Genomic DNA, 26274 nt, shown 5'->3' on the forward strand with positions numbered 1-26274 from the left:
AACCGTCAGTCCAAGTGGACTCCATCATCTCCACTGTATGGAAACATCGAATCGTGAACATAAATGTATTTATATTGGCCAAAGCTGTATGTACACAATTTCTTCGAAATATTCTTACCAGACAGTCTCCGATAAGCAATGGCGTTGTTTAGTGAGATTCATTTAATTCTTAAATGTCTTTAAAAAAATAGAAATATGGCGTTGTTTAGACCATGGGCGAATGAAGACAATGAAATTGCACTGTGTAGTGAAAATAAAGAGAGGTAAGAATTTAATAATAAAGATTTAGATATATAAACACAGGAAGTTATTTTAAAAAGGAAAATATTCACAAAATTGAATGGTGTAAAAAGGAAAGGAATTAAAATAGTACAAGCTGGAAGAAAAGACGGTTTCGTGTCTAATGGTTTATTAATATCTACTGACAAAATTAAAAACTGTGCAGCTGATTATCATGACTGCAGAATGATTTGAAACGTGGTTTAATGAACAGCTTTTACCTAACATTTCACCACAATCAATAATCGTTATGGACAACGCATTCTACCACTCGCGGCAACTCCTGAAGACACCAAATTGTAGTAGTAACAAAGCTCAAATTTTAGCATTTATGTCTGAAAAAAAATTCCTATTCCTGTCAGCGATCGTAAGACCCAACAAACAAAAAATTGCTTACTGTTGTTGAAGGTATAAAGTTAGAGGACATTTATTATATTGACAAACTGTGCAAAGAACAAGGTCATAGGTTTCTCAGACTACCTCCTTACTATTACATATTTAACCTTATAGAGTTAATATGTGCAAACGTAAACTAAGAATTATGAAAAAATAATCAGTCTCCAAAACTGGGTAAAGATGTTGTTGAACAGCCAAGAGGTTTGGAAAACTGTGCTGAACATGTTATCAAAGAAGATGATTAGGTGGTATCACCCTCCTTACAACCCTTCATTATTCAATCAAATGATGACTCTAGTTCAGACGATTATTTATCAAAATACTTTGGAATTGAAATGTTTTGTTTTATTTACGAAGGATTTATTTCCCTTCAAGGTTTTTGCTATGAAATTTCGTTTTCCAGAAGAAAAAAAACGAATAGGGTACAAAAACCGTTCAGTCACGTCTGGTATTCTGTTTAAACCAAACTCTCTTACAAGCCGTTACATTTGACTCGTCTATTTGCGTTTTATAATTTAATATTCAGTTGTAGCAAGTTAACGAGGTATAATAATGATTTTCGTTGCATCTCTTTAAGGAGTAAAGAGATTGTTGAACTCGTAAAGAAAGTTCTAGCAGCACACCGCCAACAGGTTTGGAAAAACTGTGTTGAACATGTTATCAAATAAGAAGATGATTATGTGGTATCACCCTCTTTACGACCCTTCACTTTGGAACTGAAATGTTTTTTTTTCTTTTGTTTTATTTGCGAAGAATTTATTTTTCTTTATGGTTAGGTTAGGTTAGGTTAGGTTCAGTGAATCTGTCTAAATAACGGTGTACATTCTGTAACCGATTAGTTGAAATAGATGATGAAATTTATTACCGTATTTTTTGTTCTCACCTCGTCTTTTCGACCAATTTTCGTGTAATATCTGATTCGTTATAAAAATAAATTTTCAACTGGCTTTGCGGATCGAATTTCGTTTTTATTAGCATTGTTCAATTCATTCAGGTTCCAAATACTTTGACACATATTTTTATTAACAATAATTTGAACCGAACGGTTGGAATACTCTCATAAAATTGGAAACGTAGTGAATCAAAACACGTATTCTAATTTGAAAATGCGAAAAACCATCGAACAGCGCTTCGAAAAATAATATTTACAATGCCTTTTAATCCACAAAATTTGTGTTCTTTATATTCGTACTCTATTCATTTTTGTTTATTGATAATATGATAACAAAGCGAACAATCGAAAACGAAAGATAAAAAAGTAGTTAACTTCAATAACTGATTATGCCGATTGTAAATTTGAATAATAATTTTGAAAAACTATTTTAAATGATTTTGAAATGTTATAACCTTTGCAAAATATTCAATAAAACAAAAACAAAGATTCAAATTAAGCATTCTTTTAATATAGAAGCAGAAAGAGACTAAGAACAGGCAGAAAGAGAAGACAGATATACAACAGGAACATGGGCGACTAGAGATAAAAAAGAGTGAGGTGATGGAAGGCGGATAGAAGGCGATAGAAAAACGAAAAATAGGTCAATCACCAGGGATGAGACGACATAAAGACCGGAATAGCATTGCCATTGGTGGAGCTTTTGTAGTACTGATTTCTGCCGCTAGATCCTGCCTAGTGCAACTCATCGCCAGTTCAGTACCGCGCGGGCCGTTGACCTGCCACGTTCTGTTCGTCACTAGTGATCGTTTCTGCTATAGCTGTTTTCACTGCTGCTTCGTTTTTTTATGATGGCAAATTTAAGTGAACAACGTGCCACCGTGAAATTTTGTTTTCTACTCGATAAACACGCTGCTGAAACTGTTTTAATGTTGAAAACTACTTACAAAGATGATGCTATGGGGAAAACTCAAGTGTATGAGTGGTTTTCTCGATTTAAAAACGGCTAAATGTCGATTGATGACAAACCTCGTTCTGGACGTCCATCAACTGCCCGAAAAGATGAAAATGTTGAAATAATTCGAGAGCTTGTGCACACAGATCGTCGACAGACAATTGGTCAACTGTCTGAAATCAGTGAAATATCTTTCTATCTATCTATCTTGGTTCAGCAAACAGTTTTTGGTTGAAAATAACTGCCCCACGCACCTTACTCGCCTGACCTGCCTTGGTGCGACTTTTTCTTGTTTCCACGCATGAAAATGGGCATGAAAGGACGGCGATTTGAAAACATTGAAGACATCATGATAAGAACGAGTCAAAGCTTGCAGCCATCTCTAAAGATGAGTTCAAACAGTGGAAGCACCGTCGCTGGGACAAATGTATTACTTGTAATGGAGAGTATTTTGAAGGGTACACGGTTGTTTTGTAAATATATAGCATTTAAAAAATAATTCCGGTTATTTTTGGGTACCCAGATGAGTGGAAAATAGCAAGAAAAGCACCCATCCACAAAAAACTATAGATTGCAAAAATGATGAAGAGATATCGCTACTCAGTACTACATACAAGCTCTTTGAACGTATAATTGAAGCTAGATTAAGACAGGAGGTAGATAACACATTAAATGACACCCAAGTAGCATAGTAGAATAGTTTGAAAAGAGCGAAGTCATTCAATAAAACAATCATCAACTCCAAGCTTCTAGAATATGGAGCATCGACGAAACTGATGTTCCAACAGTCTTAAAACCGGGTAAAATAATAGCAGCTAAAGAAAAACATACTGTTGGTTTTGTTGGCACTAATGAAACAGTAATTGCGACAGGATTCATGGAATGTTATGTGTGGTCAGTACTGGTGTACTGGAAACTTGGACCTTGAAATCTCAAATGATCAAAAAACTTTGAGATGTGGATCTATAGACGCATCCTGAAGATACCCTGGACTGACAGAATCATTAACGACGAAGTACTAAGACGCATTGGTCTCAAAAGAAAGCTGTTGACAATTATCAAGATAAGAAAAACATAGGACACATCTTACCAAGAAGGAAAGAAAGGGATCAGCAGGAAGAAGAAATCCTGGCTCCGTATCATAAGAGAATGGACAAATTTCAGCGTCGAAGAATTGTTTCATGTTGCGAGGGACAGAGACGCATTTAAAAACGTGGTCGTAAACCTTCAATGAGAAGACGGCATGAGAAGAAGAAGAAGATAACCATTCGTCTCATCTAGCAATTAAATAAGTTGAAATTGAAGAATAATTGTCTGATAATGTTTTCTTTTTAACCCCATTGTGATTAACTTTTTTTATTATTATTTTAACAGTAACTTAAACTGATTTGAACAAAACGCGTATCAAGTGATAATAACAAATATTTTTTCTTTTGTAAAATTGACTTCAATTATGTGCCATTCGCACAAATGAGACATCTCTTCCAAACATACTCTTTGAGAAGAAAACAGATTTGAAATTGAGCTATCAGATAAAGTTGATTCCTGAAAATTATCATCAAGCGCATTTGGTACTTTTTGGAAACAAGTTTCCCATATATAATGGGAAGAATTAAAAATTGATATGAAGAATTATATATAAAAAAATGGCTAATGTCGCAATTCACCGCGTTAATCGAATCTATATTAATAAATAATCTAAAATATGGTGAATAACTATTGTTAAAAAATTGATAACGTGTTTAACGTTAATGAAACCGCTCCCGTATGATTTTCCTCATCACAAACTCATGAATATTACATAAGACAAGCTGAGATATGAAAATAACAAAAAATAAATAAAACCATTCTTAATGCGAGTATGAATGAACGTTTCTCAATCGCGTCAGCCCACGACGTTTAACAGCTTTCTCCATAATATGCTGAACTGAACATAACAGCGTGGGTGGTTAACAGTGTTTTTTTTTCACCACGTCGCGCACGATTAAGATTGGGTCGAAAATATAGCCTATAGCAGGTGAATTAATTTATGTGCACTCGATTTTTAACACCTGAATCGGTGTTATTATTACATTTACCTTAATTATAACACATCGGTCGATTCATTGGATAATGAATATATTTGTAGAGTGAATATCTATCTTTTTTGATGGGCCAACCATCTTATTTTTTTATTTGAAGTTTTATTAAACCGGTTGTTTATTTATTTTGAGGTTATGATATAAGAAGTAATAGTTTTGAGTTAATTACATGCCAACTAAAGACATTTTTTAACTGAATATTATGATTCCAGGATAGGGTAATTTTATACCTTCGCGATCCCCTCGTTTTTTGGCCCTAGAAAATCGAAAAATCATCTGATTTCGATGAATTTACGAAAAACATTATGAGACTAAAAAAATTAAAACTTATATTAGTTTCTGGGCTTTAAATATTCATGAAAATGCACTCATTTACATATAATTGTTGATAACTTTTTTCCAAATAATCAAATTAAGTTATTTTATTATTTTTCATAATCTACCCAAAAAAAACGAACAAATTGAAAAAAATTATATTAAAATGTTGATTTATCATGTTTTTATAATTAAAAATAATGAAAATTTCTCTTAAAATTGCACCATATAATCGTTTGTACCTTTTTTATTAAGTAATCATTAAAGTTATATAAACAAAAACATTTTTAAAATCACTTATTGTAATCAACTGTACAATATTAAAAGTTAACTTTGAAAAATTGAAACTTTTTCTGAGGATTACTGTTAGAGGTTAAAAATGAATAAAGATTTTTTTCTAAAATGTTCGTTTTTTGTGTAAATTAACAAAATAATTATACGAACTGTGTTTGATGCTTTGTAAGAAAGTTATGAACGATTTTATGCGTTTATGATCGCATTCAAAGTCATAAAACTATATGAAATCTCCAGATAAAATATTTCCCATATTTTTTTTCATAAATCCGCCCTAAAAACGAAGATTTAAAAAAAATTCATGGAAATCGGATGATTTTTCAATATTCTAGAGCCAAACAACGAGGGGACTGCGGTATAAAGTAAAAGTATAAAATTACCCCGGAAAGTAAAGTCGCGTTTTTAATATAAACTCAAACGAGTAAATGTTTGAAAAGTTTCATTTCAATCGATTGTTTGAATGTTTAATACCAGACCGATAAATATCATTTGGTTTTTTTGTGAAATATGTTATCTTAAGGACTTTTCGGAAACTATTAAAGGATTAACCCGATTATGATACGAATGTTCGGGAACTAACCCGGATCACGTTCATTGTTATTCAAAAATTGATCGAGTTAATCCGGTCGTTGTCATATATTATGATCCTTTCAACACTTGTAGGTCTGGTAGACCGGTGGGTAAATGTAATCAGCTGACGGGTCGTTTCATTTGTCTATGGATTTTTGAAAAATTGGTATTAAACTTTAGTGCAAAATCAATGCCAGAGACTAAATCGTTGATAACTGCTCAGTAACAATTAAGCAAGATCACGTCAAGTCCACCCCCCCTTTTCGACTTAATCATTAAAAGTTTTTACAATGAAAATTTGAAATACTTTCAAATGAAAAATTGATTAAAAATCAACCGGTAACGATAAATTAATGGAACTTTCAGGATTTATTGAAAATATTATTATCAAGGTGAAGTATACGGTATTTTTGAAAAAAGTAATTCAAACAAAACCAGGATCTCCGTCTACCCCCGTTAGAGGGTTGGTGTAATTCACTTGAAAATCCGTCCGCAAACTATATGTAATAATATTATTGTCGGCTGAAGAATGATCAGAGTGCGAGGCAAAAAACCGTGTGGCGAGTTGATTTTTTCACTTAAGATGGTTTTAAAAAGTGATGTATTAAAAGATAAATTGGAATATGTGAAGATGAAGATTAGAACATGCACAAATATGCCACAAAAAACTACTACCCTTGAACACAAATAAAGGCGAAAGCGATCTACAAAAACTTGTTTTGCCGCATTTGTAAAGGCTGGATTGGTTTGGTAATTGATAGAAATGAGACCATGATAGTTAGGTATAACCCAGAAACCCATTAACAAAGTTAAAAGTGAGTTGAGCTGGATACGGAAAGCCCAATAAACGTTGATTATTTTTTTCGATATCCTCGACATCGCGAATCATCGATACAATGTTAGTAGTTTGTTGCTAGCTAGTTGCAAGTTTTCTAATATGATGGTTCCAGCTTAGTATGTGGTCAAATAATATACCGAAAAACTTTATTGATGTTTCCATTTTTATGTCTTCTTTTGTCTTGAGAAATGTAGCGTGTCTTTGGAGTTGAAAAAGTAAAACCAGTTGTAGAGTTGAATTGTATTTTGTATGAAACTTTTTTATTAAGATATTCTCGGTAATTAATTATTTCACTCAAATAAAAACATCAAAGTTAACATTCTATATTTGATTATTCTGGGGAATATTTAGTCAAATTAGTCCAAACGAAATGCCTTTAGCAACTGTCCCCAGCGTTTATAGGTCAATGATTTCAATTGATAATTAATACTTATAATTACCATTGTGAAAGATCTCTTCGATTATATTCCGACGCTCAGGATTTTGAAATCATGAGCATCATAATTTCCATCTGTTCTTTTACGATGAAAAGGTTTTTATTGAATCCGCTGCTGGTTTATTATAGAATAGAAATATGCTGGTGCCTCATTACCTCTAGGCATAAAGTGAAATTCGAACGGGACGATGGTCTGATTCAAAATACCCCTGACTATAATTAAAATTTATAAATCGTTCATTACTGCTTTGTATATTTATGATCCAAAGATTCCATTTTGGTATAATAACATGTGTTTTTGTAAGCCGAGTGGCAATTTGAATTTTTTTCTTCGCTAGGCGCATTCTAAGTATTCAATTATCACCAAATTTGTCGAACATTGATGATTGTATATCTACGAAAAGTACGATCAATGTTGGACTATTTTTGTTAGTTTATCGGTATGAGCCAAGAAATAATTCAGACTCGTCATTGGAGGCAAATTCAAAAAGTTTGTGCAGTTAATATTTGTGTAATATACCTAACCGTTCTGAGGTTGTAAACCAAAAATTATGTATTTTTCTTATTACTAATAATTCATTAAGGTGCCTTACGCCAGTTTTGGAAATGAGGTATATCTGATTAAATGATAATAGAAAACAATTTTACTATAGAGGTTATATTGAGTAGCCAGTGAAGTTATGGGATTCATCTTAACTGTACTTTGGGATTAGTTGAAGTATTTAGTTAATGAGGGTTCACCTCAAACTCTCTCAAAATTAAAAGATCGAATCAGGTACAAAAAATAAAATGTCTGAAATGATTTAAAACTCGCTAAGGTCATTTGTAGCCAAGAAAGTCATGGGATTTATTTTAACTGTACATTGGGGTTAGTTGAAGTATTTAGTTAATGAGGGTTCCCCTCAAACTCTCTCAAGATTGAAAGATCGAATCAGGTACTAAATATAAAACGTCTGAAATGATTTAAAACTCGCTAAGGTCATTTGTAGCCAAGAAAGTCATGGGATTTATTTTAACTGTACATTGGGGTTAGTTGAAGTATTTAGTTAATGAGGGTTCCCCTCAAACTCTCTCAAGATTGAAAGATCGAATCAGGTACTAAATATAAAACGTCTGAAATGATTTAAAACTCGCTAAGGTCATTTGTAGCCAAGAAAGTCTTGGGATTTATTTTAACTGTACATTGGGGTTAGTTGAAGTATTTAGTTAATGAGGGTTCACCTCAAACTCTCTCAAAATTAAAAGATCGAATCAGGTACAAAAAATAAAATGTCTGAAATGATTTAAAACTCGCTAAGGTCATTTGTAGCCAAGAAAGTCATGGGATTTATTTTAACTGTACATTGGGGTTAGTTGAAGTATTTAGTTAATGAGGGTTCCCCTCAAACTCTCTCAAGATTGAAAGATCGAATCAGGTACTAAATATAAAACGTCTGAAATGATTTAAAACTCGCTAAGGTCATTTGTAGCCAAGAAAGTCATGGGATTTATTTTAACTGTACATTGGGGTTAGTTGAAGTATTTAGTTAATGAGGGTTCCCCTCAAACTCTCTCAAGATTGAAAGATCGAATCAGGTACTAAATATAAAACGTCTGAAATGATTTAAAACTCGCTAAGGTCATTTGTAGCCAAGAAAGTCATGGGATTTATTTTAACTGTACATTGGGGTTAGTTGAAGTATTTAGTTAATGAGGGTTCCCCTCAAACTCTCTCAAGACTGAAAGATCGAATCAGGTACTAAATATAAAACGTCTGAAATGATTTAAAACTCGCTAAGGTCATTTGTAGCCAAGAAAGTCATGGGATTTATTTTAACTGTACATTGGGGTTAATTGAAGTATTTAGTTAATGAGGGTTCCCCTCAAACTCTCTCAAGACTGAAAGATCGAATCAGGTACAAAATATAAAACGTCTGAAATGATTTAAAACTCGCTAAGGTCATTTGTAGCCAAGAATGTCATGGGATTTATTTTAACTGTACATTGGGGTTAGTTGAAGTATTTAGTTAATGAGGGTTCGCCTCAAACTCTCTCAAGATTGAAAGATGGAATCAGGTACTAAATATAAAACGTCTGAAATGATTTAAAGCTCGCTAAGGTCATTTGTAGCCAAGAAAGTCATGGGATTCATCTTAACTGTACATTGGGGTTAGTTGAAGTATTTAGTTAATGAGGGTTCCCCTCAAACTCTCTCAAGACTGAAAGATCGAATCAGGTACTAAATATAAAACGTCTGAAATGATTTAAAACTCGCTAAGGTCATTTGTAGCCAAGAAAGTCATGGGATTTATTTTAACTGTACATTGGGGTTAATTGAAGTATTTAGTTAATGAGGGTTCCCCTCAAACTCTCTCAAGACTGAAAGATCGAATCAGGTACTAAATATAAAACGTCTGAAATGATTTAAAGCTCGCTAAGGTCATTTGTAGCCAAGAAAGTCATGGGATTTATTTTAACTGTACATTGGGGTTAATTGAAGTATTTAGTTAATGAGGGTTCACCTCAAACTCTCTCAAAATTAAAAGATCGAATCAGGTACAAAAAATAAAATGTCTGAAATGATTTAAAGCTCGCTAAGGTCATTTGTAGCCAAGAAAGTCATGGGATTTATTTTAACTGTACATTGGGGTTAGTTGAAGTATTTAGTTAATGAGGGTTCCCCTCAAACTCTCTCAAGACTGAAAGATCGAATCAGGTACTAAATATAAAACGTCTGAAATGATTTAAAGCTCGCTAAGGTCATTTGTAGCCAAGAAAGTCATGGGATTTATTTTAACTGTACATTGGGGTTAATTGAAGTATTTAGTTAATGAGGGTTCACCTCAAACTCTCTCAAAATTAAAAGATCGAATCAGGTACAAAAAATAAAATGTCTGAAATGATTTAAAGCTCGCTAAGGTCATTTGTAGCCAAGAAAGTCATGGGATTTATTTTAACTGTACATTGGGGTTAGTTGAAGTATTTAGTTAATGAGGGTTCCCCTCAAACTCTCTCAAGACTGAAAGATCGAATCAGGTACTAAATATAAAACGTCTGAAATGATTTAAAACTCGCTAAGGTCATTTGTAGCCAAGAAAGTCATGGGATTTATTTTAACTGTACATTGGGGTTAATTGAAGTATTTAGTTAATGAGGGTTCCCCTCAAACTCTCTCAAGACTGAAAGATCGAATCAGGTACTAAATATAAAACGTCTGAAATGATTTAAAACTCGCTAAGGTCATTTGTAGCCAAGAAAGTCTTGGGATTTATTTTAACTGTACATTGGGGTTAGTTGAAGTATTTAGTTAATGAGGGTTCACCTCAAACTCTCTCAAAATTAAAAGATCGAATCAGGTACAAAAAATAAAATGTCTGAAATGATTTAAAACTCGCTAAGGTCATTTGTAGCCAAGAAAGTCATGGGATTTATTTTAACTGTACATTGGGGTTAGTTGAAGTATTTAGTTAATGAGGGTTCCCCTCAAACTCTCTCAAGATTGAAAGATCGAATCAGGTACTAAATATAAAACGTCTGAAATGATTTAAAACTCGCTAAGGTCATTTGTAGCCAAGAAAGTCATGGGATTTATTTTAACTGTACATTGGGGTTAGTTGAAGTATTTAGTTAATGAGGGTTCCCCTCAAACTCTCTCAAGATTGAAAGATCGAATCAGGTACTAAATATAAAACGTCTGAAATGATTTAAAACTCGCTAAGGTCATTTGTAGCCAAGAAAGTCATGGGATTTATTTTAACTGTACATTGGGGTTAGTTGAAGTATTTAGTTAATGAGGGTTCCCCTCAAACTCTCTCAAGACTGAAAGATCGAATCAGGTACTAAATATAAAACGTCTGAAATGATTTAAAACTCGCTAAGGTCATTTGTAGCCAAGAAAGTCATGGGATTTATTTTAACTGTACATTGGGGTTAATTGAAGTATTTAGTTAATGAGGGTTCCCCTCAAACTCTCTCAAGACTGAAAGATCGAATCAGGTACAAAATATAAAACGTCTGAAATGATTTAAAACTCGCTAAGGTCATTTGTAGCCAAGAATGTCATGGGATTTATTTTAACTGTACATTGGGGTTAGTTGAAGTATTTAGTTAATGAGGGTTCGCCTCAAACTCTCTCAAGATTGAAAGATGGAATCAGGTACTAAATATAAAACGTCTGAAATGATTTAAAGCTCGCTAAGGTCATTTGTAGCCAAGAAAGTCATGGGATTCATCTTAACTGTACATTGGGGTTAGTTGAAGTATTTAGTTAATGAGGGTTCCCCTCAAACTCTCTCAAGACTGAAAGATCGAATCAGGTACTAAATATAAAACGTCTGAAATGATTTAAAACTCGCTAAGGTCATTTGTAGCCAAGAAAGTCATGGGATTTATTTTAACTGTACATTGGGGTTAATTGAAGTATTTAGTTAATGAGGGTTCCCCTCAAACTCTCTCAAGACTGAAAGATCGAATCAGGTACAAAATATAAAACGTCTGAAATGATTTAAAACTCGCTAAGGTCATTTGTAGCCAAGAATGTCATGGGATTTATTTTAACTGTACATTGGGGTTAGTTGAAGTATTTAGTTAATGAGGGTTCGCCTCAAACTCTCTCAAGATTGAAAGATGGAATCAGGTACTAAATATAAAACGTCTGAAATGATTTAAAGCTCGCTAAGGTCATTTGTAGCCAAGAAAGTCATGGGATTTATTTTAACTGTACATTGGGGTTAATTGAAGTATTTAGTTAATGAGGGTTCCCCTCAAACTCTCTCAAGACTGAAAGATCGAATCAGGTACAAAATATAAAACGTCTGAAATGATTTAAAACTCGCTAAGGTCATTTGTAGCCAAGAATGTCATGGGATTTATTTTAACTGTACATTGGGGTTAGTTGAAGTATTTAGTTAATGAGGGTTCGCCTCAAACTCTCTCAAGATTGAAAGATGGAATCAGGTACTAAATATAAAACGTCTGAAATGATTTAAAGCTCGCTAAGGTCATTTGTAGCCAAGAAAGTCATGGGATTCATCTTAACTGTACATTGGGGTTAGTTGAAGTATTTAGTTAATGAGGGTTCCCCTCAAACTCTCTCAAGATTGAAAGATCGAATCAGGTACTAAATATAAAACGTCTGAAATGATTTAAAACTCGCTAAGGTCATTTGTAGCCAAGAAAGTCATGGGATTTATTTTAACTGTACATTGGGGTTAGTTGAAGTATTTAGTTAATGAGGGTTCCCCTCAAACTCTCTCAAGACTGAAAGATCGAATCAGGTACAAAATATAAAACGTCTGAAATGATTTAAAGCTCGCTAAGGTCATTTGTAGCCAAGAAAGTCATGGGATTCATCTTAACTGTACATTGGGGTTAGTTGAAATATTTAGTTAATGAGGGTTTACCTCACATCTACTTGAAAAGAATCTGCATACAGTGTGATGCGTTTAGAATACTGTTCATATCTCAAAAATTTTAACATAAATAGTAAATCTGCAAACTTCATTCGTTAGTTTACAAAATATATAAAAAAATTTATTGGCCCGGAGCTTGACAGGGTTTTCTATTTGAAAGTAAAGAATGTTTTGATTTGACCAAAGTGACCTTCAATATTTTAACAACTTCTGAATTACGCCAAATTTTTTCCCTAAAAAATGGAATATCTTGAGAACTGCAATATATAGTTACATGATCCATCTTTCAAAGTTGACCTTATATTTTATTTTAAATTGAAAACTTCGAACAAATCAACTGCATTTCATGCAAAATTCGTATTTTTTATTTGTTTAACTACAGATGGTAGTCGTAATTGATGTTTATAAAGCTATAATAAAAAAATTTTGAAAAATGTCAGCGTTTGCCTACTAGTTATGAATACAGGTGAATTACCCTGTATAAGAAAGTTTGTAATGAAATTCCTTACAGTAATTACTAATCTTTATATTATTTCATGTTGCTTTTGAAAGAGACAGATAGTAAGAAATCATCCGTTAAGTTTCCCTGATGATTGGTTGAGCGTAAATCCTTAAAATATATAAAGATTTAACTGAGATCGTTTTGTTTGAAGTAAGATTTCTCGAGGATCGGAAATTATAATGGCGTTAAATTAAGTACGAGGAAATTTTGGATAAATTGAGGTTATTTTTCATTTTGAGGATAGAAAGTAATTGTATAAAATATTTAAGAAGCTGAATTATGAAAAATAAAAAAAATGATTGAGAAATCATAGATTAATATTTGAGTTTTGAAGAATAATACATTCACACTGTTTTTGTGATGATTTTTATTTGTTTTGATGTACTCCCATTCAAAAAAATTTTGTTTCAGTCACATCCAGTTTTTTGTAACAGCTCTATATTCTTTTCTGACCTCATTTGCTTGTTTTTTTTTTGAATAAATTGATTTAGGCCACTGTATAACGGCTGCATTTAACTAAGTAACGTTTTTTACTTTGTAAATATGCCGCGAAGTTGTTATGTGTATGGGGAATTAACTTTACGCCATTAATTGAAAAGTGCTGTGCTGTATATTTCCGTTTTCCTGTGGACCACCAATATCAATCCTGGGTTCCACATATACGTTGTGGCAGACATTTGCCTTTTGGTATACCAATGATTTGGACGGAACCAAAAAATGGTGTAGGTGATTTTTATTTTTGTTTGATTCAAGCAAAAGGCGTCACAAGCAAGTCCAAACACACTGTCCAGTACCCAAACTTATCATCGGCCAACAGACCAATCCTGCCGAACTGCCTGTGCCAAAGCAGAAAGTCAGGATTCTGTTTCTAGTCCGGAATTTGTTCTTAGTCAACTCATTATCTCAAAAGAATGACCCAAGTTATGAACCATCACTTCAAAAGAACCGCATTTATTGATACAAAGTGATTTAAACGATTCAGTACGTGACTTGAATTGGTTTAAAAACAAACTGAGCTTTTGGGGTCTAGATTAAACGTCTGGAACTTACTCTCACTTTTCTAAAGCAAATGATTGTCTATTATAATAACAATTCTGTAGTGATGAATTTATTGAGTTTCGAATATGATCAAAGTTGAGATTGTCCTTCAGTACCGATTGCCCATGGTTATGACAAAGTTCCTTCTTGAAAAAATTTGAAAATTTGCCTAAAGATGACTTATACCTGAAAGAGGAATTTCCAAAACTCGGAAAGGCAAAAATGAAAGATTGAATATTTATTGGTTCACAAATACGGAAGCTAATGAAGGAAAAAATCTTTGAAGGAAAGCTGGGAAAAGTCTCCTGGATATGTTTTGTGAATGTTGTCCAAAAAACTTAGCAACTATTGATTTCATAGCTACTACACAGCCCGACGCACGATTCTGTAATTAAGCTCTAATCTTTTTAAACAGTTGACTGTTATTTTGATTGTCGGTTTAGTGGTAATTGTCAATAGTGTGTTCACTATACGAGATATTTCAATTACATATATTAGTTAATTATTGCTTGTAACTACCTAGTATTTAGAGAAATAAATTAGAGGTATGAAAATGTAAAGTTCGTTAAATTCATCCTCCTTCAAGTGAAAGTAACTTTATGAAGCACCCTTGTTTTCAAAATTTCTTGCCGTAACTTTGTTTGTTGATCAAATAATAGTAAGATGACGCGGATAAATTGTTTCTGATCGTCGACAAGAGATAACAGCATTGTTTTGTCGTGCTAACTATATATAAAGACAAAAAGCTCTTATACCCACCTACATAATAAAAGTTAGTCATTTATGCACGCATTTCGTGTTTTTTTTTATAGCGAAACTGTCTACAAAGGTTTCAGGTCTTGAGTTATAAATTTCGAGCTTGAGATGATATGAACGTGCACGTTTTATTACATAATTCTGGGATGTTCACGATTCTACTAACTAGAGTACAAAAGAATGCTGGAAGTCCGACATGATTGAATATGTTGGAGGAAACTTTGTAACGCTCAAGAAGTAGTTTTGGACTATAATGTGTTGATATACGAGACTATAATACGAATTACGTCATTTTATAATACGGTTTCTAACAAGTTCTAGCAAAAATTATTATTTATCTTAATGATTAATTCATAAGATTTCAATGTCAGACAAAGTACAGGGTTTTTTAAAAGGATTTAACCATAAATTTGTAACTAATGATGTTAAGCAAAGTTTTATTTAATAACTTCATGGAATGATGAAAAAATCATTTCAAAAACATGTTAAATATATAAAAAGAGGGGACAAACTATTGAGTGCAACATTTTTTCGAATATGTATAAGTTTGTCTAAAATAAAATTATCTATTTCGTAATGATTTGTCTTGATTTTAAGTTTCCTTTGATTGAAATTTCAAATCATCTCGAAATTTATATAAAAACGTCTAAGAAGTAACAAATTAAAATATAAGTTCAAATATACAGAGGTCGGCGTTCATAAATCTGGCAACTTTCTCGAAAAATCGTCATAAGTCGGGCAATGCTCATAAATCTGGCAACGCTGTCGAATGAGATTAAAACGAAGCATGCTTCAGACAGTTGTCTGTTTCATGATGACACGTGCTCGTCGAGTAAACCGTTTTAATTTCAAGAAAAATTCCCGACGCTGGTTTTAGTTGAGCAGCCGAACAAATCTGCTGTGCGACTATCGGGAGAACTTCAAATATCAATCGTTCTTTACCCTTCACGCACTTTGTGATCGGATGAAACAACATCTAAGCTGAACGTTATGAACAGAATCCTCACGTCTTCATTAAAGAAGAATTAAACCTGCCTGGGATGTGTGTATGGGCAGGTATCCATGCGGGAGGTCTCACGGGTCCGTATTTTTTTGTGACGGGCCCAAGTTATCTGGAAATACTCGAAGATTTACGTGGGCAAATGGACAACGATCCAACCCTGCGAACATCCAATGGATAGGCACACGGGGATTCCTGTGATTTCTTCTCGAGGGGCCTTTTCAAGGATCGCGACGTCCAAACTGCAATTGAAGAATTTAAAATCCTTCGCTGACAATTTGACATTCTTTGGAAGACTTGCCTCTCCGTTTAGAAACGTTACCGTAAATGCATTGATCAAGATAAGCATCAATTTGAACACTCACAGTAAAACTTTTTGTAATTTCTTTTAATAATTTATTTTATTATAATTTATGCCGACTTTTGTAACACTCGAGAGTCTCTAAAAGTTATAAGAGAAAGAAGCGTAACTTATTAGGAAATAAGAGTCAAGAATTTGACAAATTGCTTTATTTGAATTAACTAAATTTTGATAAATGTTGGAGTTGCGTTTCATTTGAAAACAACCATACAAATTGTTTTAAAACTACCAGAAATGGGTTAAAAGAAGTGTCAAGTGAAATAAGTTATACATAGATTGAAAAAGAACCAGTATAGGCCATACAAATTACTACCAGCACATCAGCAGAGAGCAAAAAATAGAATCCCTTAACTATATTGAAATTAATAGCGATTTGTACCTATTTAAGCTCAAACTATTAACCAGTATTACTACATTCACGTTCTTTTTAAACTTCGTAAAAAATAAGTTCAAAACTACACAGTGATGGATATTTCATCAAGAAAATCCACCGGATAATTTCGTCTTGCTTGTGAAGAAGTTCCTACCCAAAATGAACAACACAGTATTCCGCTTATTTACTTGATCTTGCCCTGTGAGATTTTTATCTTTTACCTAAAGTGAAATCTACTATGGAAGAAACAAGATTTGAATTAGTGGAAGTTATGAAATAAAAAGCGGCTGACCTCCTGAAGGATTTTTCACATAAATACTTCTAGTACTGTTTCCAATTCAACTATCAAATAGAATCAATAATAACATAGAAACATGGAAGAAATTTGTGATGCAAGAATTGGATTTTGCACTCTGCAATTCAAATAGAACATTTTATTAATTATTTGGCTTAAGAAAATTTCATTTTTATGATGCATTTCAACTGTGCAGCCATTAAACTTTCACGGAAGTAATAAAAATGTACTAATATGGTGAACCTATAAAATTTGGAACGTTTAAATATCAAACTATAAAACATGTAATATTTATGTGTGTTCATTTTCAATTTCAATGTTCATATTAATCACGATTTTTTCAGCACGATGGAAATAGATTATTTAAAAGAAACGATTGTTATTTATACCCATCAAACTACACTGAAAAAATAGAAAAATGGATTGGAATCTACCACTTACCATACTTTGGTAAATCTCAAATGTAAATTTTTGAATATACAAGGGTTGCTAGTTGCTACTCAAGTATTGAGAAGTCATGAAAAATCATCTCACGAAAATCTCCGTGTTGCCATATCTCAAAACTTAAGTAGCAACTCTCGTCTACTCATTAGTATAGAATTTATCGGTATTAAAACAAAATCCACCATGTCAGACACGAAGATTTTTAAAATGAGCAAAGGCAGAGCCCTGACAAAGCTGCTGAGCAACTAAATACAGGCGGAATTACCACAATACACGGCTCTGCATCCGATTTTCGACAACATCTACACGACGGATATTTCCAAGAGGGACAACAACCTGATGGCCCTCTACGGAGACGAAACTTCAGGAAAACACGGACAGAGTCGACGAAGTAGAAGATCAGCTTTCTTCATTATAGGAGAGAATAGGAAGATAGGAATCATAATGGACCAAAGATTGACGTTCAAAGACAACTTTGGCGATTCAAGTTGGAGCTGGAGACCAAACTTCGCCTCATCGAAACTATTTTTATCCACTTCGTGCAATTTGCATCTGTAGACTTCCAAAAGTCATAACAAGAAGCTTCAGGCTCATTAAAACATCTAAAGCAAGAAGTGAACGTCCCTTGGTACATCAACACCCAGCAGACTCGAACCAAAAGAACATAGGAGAAATCATAGAACCAGAACAAGATTTGAAGTGCTGGTGACGAGCCCCTACATCTATTTTAGAGTATTGACAGATTCTAGCAAAATCAGCAGTAAGAAAAAAAGATTTCGAGTAGAGACAGCTTTAACAACTGCATCCAGTCTTTGAGTTTCCTAATGAGAACGACAAAACAGAAAGAGGAAGGAGTAAAGTATATACCCCAAAGAAAAGGAGACGATAACCTGACACTTCCACTGAACCCATGGAAGTAGAGCGAGAAGCAAAAACGACTGGTAGGTTGGTAGGAAGCTTTCCGGAATCCGGAATGCACCGTTTTTTTTTAGGAAGGGAAGTTTGAAATTGTATTTGTATTACGCATTTAGTGTGTTAACGAAGTAGCTCGCTCAGACCAATAACATGACGATAAGCTGCTAGCTTACTGTACTGTCAAAATTCCAAGAGAATATTGTTCGAAATTAAAAGTTTTTCATGATCTATAGGGGCATTTAAGAATGATGAATTTGTTCTTTTTGGTAAAGATATTAAAAACCTTATTTTGTAATTAGTGTGGTTTTCAAACTCCCAACATCACTTTTATCATAAAAGCAACAAAGTTCTATCCCATTTTCTGGCCCTTAATGCGAAAGTTTGAATAATTTATATTTTCCTCAATAAATTTTATCGAGGACGGCAACTTTATGGATAAAATTACAAAGGATAATCAACAAAGGGAATGCACAGTTAATTGAATTGGAGTAAGTTTATTATCAGGATATTTTTCACTTTAGGATTCATAATATAGTGAATGGGAGGTTTTTTTTAAGAAATTCTAATCTACCCATACGATTAGAAACTTAAAGAAAAGAGTAGAAAGTAGCACAATATATTATAATAAAAAAAGTATCCAATCATTTATTTTTGATGTAAAATTTTCTTTATGTAAAGAAATTAAGTTTGTAAATAGTATTTCCAGAAAATTAAGATTCCACAATTAAAAATGTTAAAAAGAAAATTTAATCTACATAAAATGTCGGTTTACTACATAAAATGGGAATAAAAATAAATTAGAGGTTCCAAAGAAAACTATGCAAGAAATTTTTTAAAGACTTCAATAAATAAACTCAATTTCAAGTCATTAGAATGTAAATTAAACAAGTTATAATGAAAATAAAGGCATAAAAACTGATGAATGTTTTTATAGTAATAAAATTAAACTAAATCCTCTAATAATTTAATTAATTTATGAATTGAGGGATGCATCCTACAAGTTGTTTTTAAAAATATATCAAAAATTGAATTTTATATAAATTTCAAAGGAAAATTACACTTTTCAAGTGTTTTTCACAGCATTTCCTCCCATTTAATTCAAAGGATACATTTTTTATACAGTAATAAAATACTAGTTCACATTCAAACCAACAGTAAACATTTATCCGTCAATTGAAGCTTTGTAGCTAACAATTATTTAAATAAGAAAAAACCGGGCATAAATTTGTGGAGGTTGAGATGATAAAAATGAAAAAAGTCATTCTAAATAACGCATAGAAAGTTATGTTACAACAGTGTGCCAAAATCCCATGCAAATCCAAAATACTGTGAAGGTCATAAACGAAGTTAAGATATATTGAATTATTTTTTTTCTATTGCAGTTTACACTGGTCATTGGTTTAGGAACAAAACATATGAAAAAATAAAAGACTAATACAATACTTCAATTATATTGGATTATATTTTGTGGTACAGTAGGAACCTCAAGACTTGATCTCTACTAAGTTTTGAGATATGGCAACACTGATGTGAATATCAAATCTGACTTTACCATCTTAAAGTTTGACATTTTGACTTGTTGTCATACGAGTGTTATTCGAGTTGTTTACAGATACTTGCAACAATCATCTTGCTCAAAAAATGGTATTAAATAGCGAATATTTTCGAGCGATTATTTTCTATGACTTTCGACGTGGATTAAACAGCAGTGTACCGATCAAAACGTTTCGACTTTAAGTGATGAAGCACCATCTCAAGCCACCGAGCTGGTTTTACGAATTCAATCGTGGTCGTACTTCACTATAGGATTAATTTCGTCGTTCAAAATCGGCCAGAAATCATCGAAGCTATGCAACTTATGGCATATCGGGGGATTGAGGCATTAGTTCCACTCGCATACATTCAATATCGCATGAACACTTGGCTGTCAAAAAGATTTGTTCGCATTGGACTGTATGGGTCTTTCTATACGAGCCAAATCCTAATAAAATTGACCTCGTACGAAGCACCTCGAAGCAAATAGTCATCTGGTCCACTAGAGCAACGTTAAACGATCAATTCTGAATAGTATATCAGCATTTTTTTGCCAGGAGTGTTCGAAAAAATCGGGGAAACCAATCCCAGAAGAAGAATGCGAGTTCTCGCACTTTGCTTTAAACAAAAACGTTTTTGAACAGTTAAAACATTAAATTGATGGGGCATCTGCTGTAAAATTCTTGTTTTTCACCCAACGATTTCTTCTTATTCTCGCAGATTACGAATAAATTGCGACGTCAACGTTTCTCTAGATCTGAAGAGGTGCTTTCAAATCACATTCTAAATGGAAAAAATGTTTCGAAAGTTGGTTCCAACGCATGCAGAAGTGTATTGATCTCCATGGAGATTATTTTGAAAACAATAAAACCAAATTGAATTATAATTAACCCCCGAGGTTAATACGGAAACATTTTATTGCCACAGCTTATCTCTTACTTAAGAGATTGAAGGAGGTGTGAGAAGTAGCTGAATGGATTTTGTGTGGTACTATCTTAATATTGCTCAGCTCGACTGAGCTTTTTGAATAGTTGTTCGAGTTTCTTTGGAGTGGCGATATGATGATTCGTTTCCCATGATTCTAATGTACCACTAGATGATAAAAATTGTTATAATATGAATAATGAGAATTTGATCGATGTTATATATGTTTTGGACTGAAAATGGTTTTAATTGACTGACTCAAAGGTTTTTGAAGGAGCATGTATAAAGTATGTCGAAGGTAAGCGGAAGAAACTTATGAGTTTGGAGTGACTACGCAACAACCTCAGAGTTAGTTTCGGAGACGTTGGTATGAATGAATTAAATCGATAATTTTTTTTGAAGTAATGTTTGTTTTACAAGTCTTAACATCCATATTTATTGTAGATGGTATGTATGGTGTCGATAATAGGAAATGTCGAAGAAAGATTAGTATTTTTGAGTTTAAATCTGTACAGTTGAGGAATAAAATTACTAGTTGGTGGGGAGAGAAGTGTTTAGAGGCAACTAAACAGAATTGGAACACGAAAACTTGTACTATTCCATGGCGTTACTTTTTCCATTGTATTTCAAAGATTTTGTACATTTAGCAGTTCTTATAATATGTATTCTAAATATTTCTGAATACTTTCAATCTACAAACGTACATACGTGTACTTAACAAAGTTTGAGTTTTACTTTATGTATTCAAAAATGTGTTTTTGCATTTAACAAGTAGGGAATCATGTCATCACCGCAAAAAAAGTTTATTATAGATCTCAATTGCACTTAGGTGATAAACTTTCTTATTTAACTCAGGATTTTACTTAATCTTCTAGACGAAAAGCGATTACAAATAATATCAAAGACAAAGATTAAACAGAACAGATTTTAATTGATATTAGTTATATGTACTAAAAATATTTTTAAAACATCAATAATACATTTGGAAATATCAATGAAATTTCTAAAAAAGATCCAATTTCTAATTTTAATTTCTGCTTTTCCTTTCATACCTCGAATCTCATTCGGCATAACCGATCGTGAAACATCGGGGGGTAATTGCAAGTGACAATCCTTCATAGCGATATACATTTCACAAAGAACCGATCTAATATAAGTTTTTAATCTGTTGAATTGAGTGTGATTCTCATTTTCGAATATTACCTCCAGACCTACAGACATCGTTTGAAGTTGAGTGTAAATTTTAGGTAAAATATCTTCGATTTTATCTTCTTGCGTTTCCAATGCCAATAATGATTCTTCAGTCGGAAGCCAGTCGTAGTTGAAATCTTTTACGTTCTTAGGAATGGATTTTGTATCTAAACCGAATACGGCATTCTGAAAATTCACTTCCATTTTACAGGCCAGTTGATGAGTGATGATAAGTTGGTTTATGATGGACTTGATAAATTTTATGTAACTAGCTTTGGTCGTATCATGATTTTCTTTTTCTACTTCGACAGTATCCTCCGTACGTAGAGAAATATCTGCTATATCGTCATATGGATCCGTCCAGAAAGGGTGAAGATCTGTATGCATTTTTCTACATAGCTAATTTTGACAAATAATATTTTTTTTTGAAATTGACAGATTATTCTGATAGTTATAATTACATAGGACGCAATATAAACACATAGAAAAATAAAAATAAAAAACTAAGAGGACTGATTTGAAATTTGAGTTGGCTACTCTGTAGATACCTGATTGGTCAAATAACAGCCGGTTTTACACAGCACTTTTGACACACATTATATTGTATAAATTGTGAACAAACAGTGTCCCCCCAAAAAACGAGCTCTCTAATTTAAGGCGTTAAACGTCTACAAACATATATCAGATGATACACCAGAGACAAAGGTGAATTGTATTTAAAATTGGAAAGAATTGGAATAATTGTCTTTTCCAACTATCGCCAAGATCGTCCAGGAATTGTAGAAATGATACAACTAAAAACATAATTCGACGCATTCTTCATAGTTTGTTTTTTTAAAAAGAAATACCAGCTTTGACTAAAATTTGAACAAATAGAAAATAGAAAAAGTTATGAAAGAAATAAATTTTAGCTAAGCCACAAATTATACCAATTTTTGTATGAACTGAAAGCTTTTTTATTTATTTTATGTTATGTATCAAATTGGATACTAAATTATTATCACAAAAATCAATAAAACAATAAAAATATGAAAATTAGAAAAAATTAGACGAATGTTTTCAGAAATCTAACAAAACACTTGAAAACTGAGAAAATCCGAGTTCATTAATTAAAATATAGACCAAAAATTTTTAAAAAAAAAACATAAAAATTTTTCGCAAGTAAAATCAAATTAAAGAAATTCTAATTTATTTATTACAGTACATGAAAAATCGATAAAATAATAAAAATTCATGGAAATTCGAGAACCATAAAATTATTTATTAAAAAATGGACCAAAAATCATTAAAACAATCAAAATGTATGAGAATTAGATAAAATTGGATAAAGTATTATTTATTTTTTCAGAAATATACCAAAAACAAAAAAGTTATCATAATTAAAAATAAATTAAGAGATTCATAATTCATTAAAATACATTAAAAAATATATAAAATAATAAATGCTTCAAAATGTTCTTGATTTTAGGCCTCATCTGTTTTAAAATTAGTTTTTTTCAATGATTTTTTAGAGGTTGATAATAAATTCAGATTTCGACGTCGAAATATGATATTTTGATAAAGAATGTCAATTTTTTATCAATATCTAAGAAAATACTAATTTTAAAACAGAAGAGACCTAAAACCAAGAACATTTAGATGCATTAATATGTCAAAAGGTCTAAGAAATTAAAGAAATTTAAAATAATAAATATACGTGAAAAATTCAAACTGAGAAAAATCCGAGTTCAATAATTAAAAAATAGACCAATAATCAAACAAACCATAAAAATGTTTCAAAATTAAGAACAAACCAAAGAAATTCAAATTTATTTATTGAAATACATAAAAAATTGATAAAATAATAAACATAGATGAAAATTCGAGAATCATGAGAAATCTGGCTTAATTTATTAAGAAATGGACCAAAAATCAATCAAATAATAAAAATTTATGATAACTAGAAAAAATGCAAAAATCAGAATTAATTTTTTCAAAAATAAACCTGACGCAATCAAAATCTATATAATTAGGAACCCATTGAAAAATTCGAATTTATTTGTTGAAATATGAACCAAAAATCAATAAGACAATTAAAATAATTGAAAAATATATCAAAAATCCAACAAACCATAAAAATGTTTCATAATTAGGAATAAATTGCGGAAAGTCGAATTGATTTATTTAATCGAAAATTGACAAAACAATGAGAATAGATGAAAATTCGACAACTATAAGAAATTCGAATTTACTTATTAAAAAGTGGACCGAAAATCAATAAAAAGTATCAGAACTAGAATAAATCGAAATCTACTTTTTCAAAAATCTACCAAAAACAATAAAAAATTGGGTAAATACGAGTTCATGGAACTGGTAGAAGTTTGAATTTTTCAATTAATTAAAAATATTAAAAATTTCTAATAATTATAAAAATCGGGTTGAGCTACTTTTTGGTACTATTGGTAGACGTTTACATCAATTAATGGTACATCTCGACCGATTTGACACTGTGCACATTTCAAAACACCCATTTTTAATAATCGAGAGCTCACTTTTATTCCAATAATTTTTTCGATATATCTAATAAACTAATTCGAAAAAAAAAAAGCGTAAGTCATAGAGAATATTAGAATTTTTATTGGTCTGAAAGTCATAAATCTCTCTATAATCTATCCAATGAGCCTACACCTTGTCGCATTCGGAATCGTGGGTCGTCTATAAAAGAATAATGAGGTATCCAGATAAAAAATTAAATAACTTATGTTTATCTCGAAGTCTCGAATTTTTTAGTTAAATCTTCGAGAGAGAATCGGGATATTCACTTTCACATTCTGATTGCGTGTTTCATAAATCCAATTACGAATAGTGCCATTGTCATCACTAACAAACTATGAAACACATAGGCCGGTGAATGTAGCTGTTGTTTATACACATACGTTTGTACCGAATGCCACTGAATTATGTATGTAATACTGTGGGTAGACTACACAAAGGTTATTGCAAATATTCGCATATTGATGGTTAAGTTAGCATTCCGTAATATATGTATTCGTATAACTTCACATGAACGTACCTAAAGAAAACAAACCTTAAATTAAATTTGTAAACTACGTTCCGAGTCGAGGATTCCGCAAACTAAATCGGAATATACCGACAATAATCACAAGAGGTCCGAAAGTTGGAGGTTTTCAATCAAAAGAAAACGGTTCTGTTGATGACCTCTATATATCGTTTTAAAAAACTATCCGATCCGTCTATTCATTTCAACGTCGGTTTGTTCTACTTGTTTAGTATTAATTTTTTATTTGACCCTTCATAGAATTCAAACCAAATCGTTCCTGTGTGTCACCAGTGCCGGAACGTAAAAAAGAGATCCGTTGGAGTGAAAAGGGGGTTACTACACTCCTAACGAAAACGCTGTAGTTCGCCTGGGATTAGAAACGCCTGAACGAGGTGCTCTCTGGTTCCTCGATGAGGTTTTCTGCTTTGCCTGCACCTACCCTTGGTAACTGGGCCGGTTTACAAAGAGAATATCCTCTTAAAATCTGATAGACCTCTTTAAGAATTCAACCCTAAGCGTTTCTGAGAATGAAACGGCCTGAATATTTCGTAATTAGTAGAAGAAAACAAGTTCAATTTTGCAAAGGGCCATATACAAGGTGTCCACAAAGGGTATCAGGTATTTGTAAGTTCAAGTAAACAAAAAATATTTATAAGCAATAAAAACTTTTATTGTTTTTTGATACCATATGAATTGGAAAATTATTTGGAAAAGATGATGTTATTCAAATGATGACCGTTACGTTGCTGGCATTCTTCTAAACGGGAACGAAGTTTGACGGTAACACGTCGACACAAAGCTCTTGATATTGCTGCCATTTCCGACCTGATGTTTTCCTTCAATTGAGTTAGGTTCGTTGGATTATTCTGATAAACCTTACTTTTAAGGTATCCCCATACAAAATAGTCAAGCGGGCTAAGGTCGGGGCTTCTGGAAGGCCAGTTGATGTTACCCCTTCGCGAAATGACTTTAATAGGGAATAATTCATTCAAAACTTCCATCCAGTCATTCGAGGTATGGCAAGTGGCCCCATTTTGCTGGAACCACGTTCTTGAGTTGAAACAGGCAAACTCCTGCAACTCTGGGACCAAAAAATTTGGCAACATACCGCAGTAACGATCACTATTCACATTGATTGCTCGACCTCGTTGATCTTCATGAAAATGAGAACCAATAATTCCTTTAGCAAACATAGCGGCCTAAACAACGACCTTTGGGCTGTGCAGGGGTCGTTCATGCTTTAGTCTCGAATTCTCGACTGCCCAGTACCGACAATTCTGCTTATTAACATGATCATTCAGGTGAAAATTTGCTTCGTCGCTGAACAGTATGTTTTCAAAGTTGTTAAATCGCTGCATCATTTCGTTCGCAAAATTCAGTCGATTAGCAAAGTCCGTATTCTTCACTTCTTGAACCAATTGAATTTTATAGGGTTCTAAATCCAAATCTTCTTTTA

At 32.5% G+C, this 26274-nt stretch overlaps 2 protein-coding genes across 4 annotated transcripts in view; both read right to left on the reverse strand.

Annotated features, from left to right (window-relative positions):
• Positions 1–26274, reverse strand: part of LOC130896809 (fat-like cadherin-related tumor suppressor homolog) — a 418340-nt gene that overhangs the window by 208373 nt on the left and 183693 nt on the right. The window lies entirely within an intron of this gene.
• On the reverse strand, positions 21354–22244 carry LOC130896810 (uncharacterized). Its single transcript, XM_057805129.1, has one exon. The coding sequence runs from the start codon at positions 22163–22165 to the stop codon at positions 21515–21517; it is 651 nt and encodes a 216-aa protein (XP_057661112.1). The 5' UTR covers positions 22166–22244; the 3' UTR covers positions 21354–21514.

This window comes from Diorhabda carinulata, chromosome 7, assembly GCF_026250575.1.
Source record: "Diorhabda carinulata isolate Delta chromosome 7, icDioCari1.1, whole genome shotgun sequence".
Classification (NCBI taxonomy): domain Eukaryota; kingdom Metazoa; phylum Arthropoda; class Insecta; order Coleoptera; family Chrysomelidae; genus Diorhabda; species Diorhabda carinulata.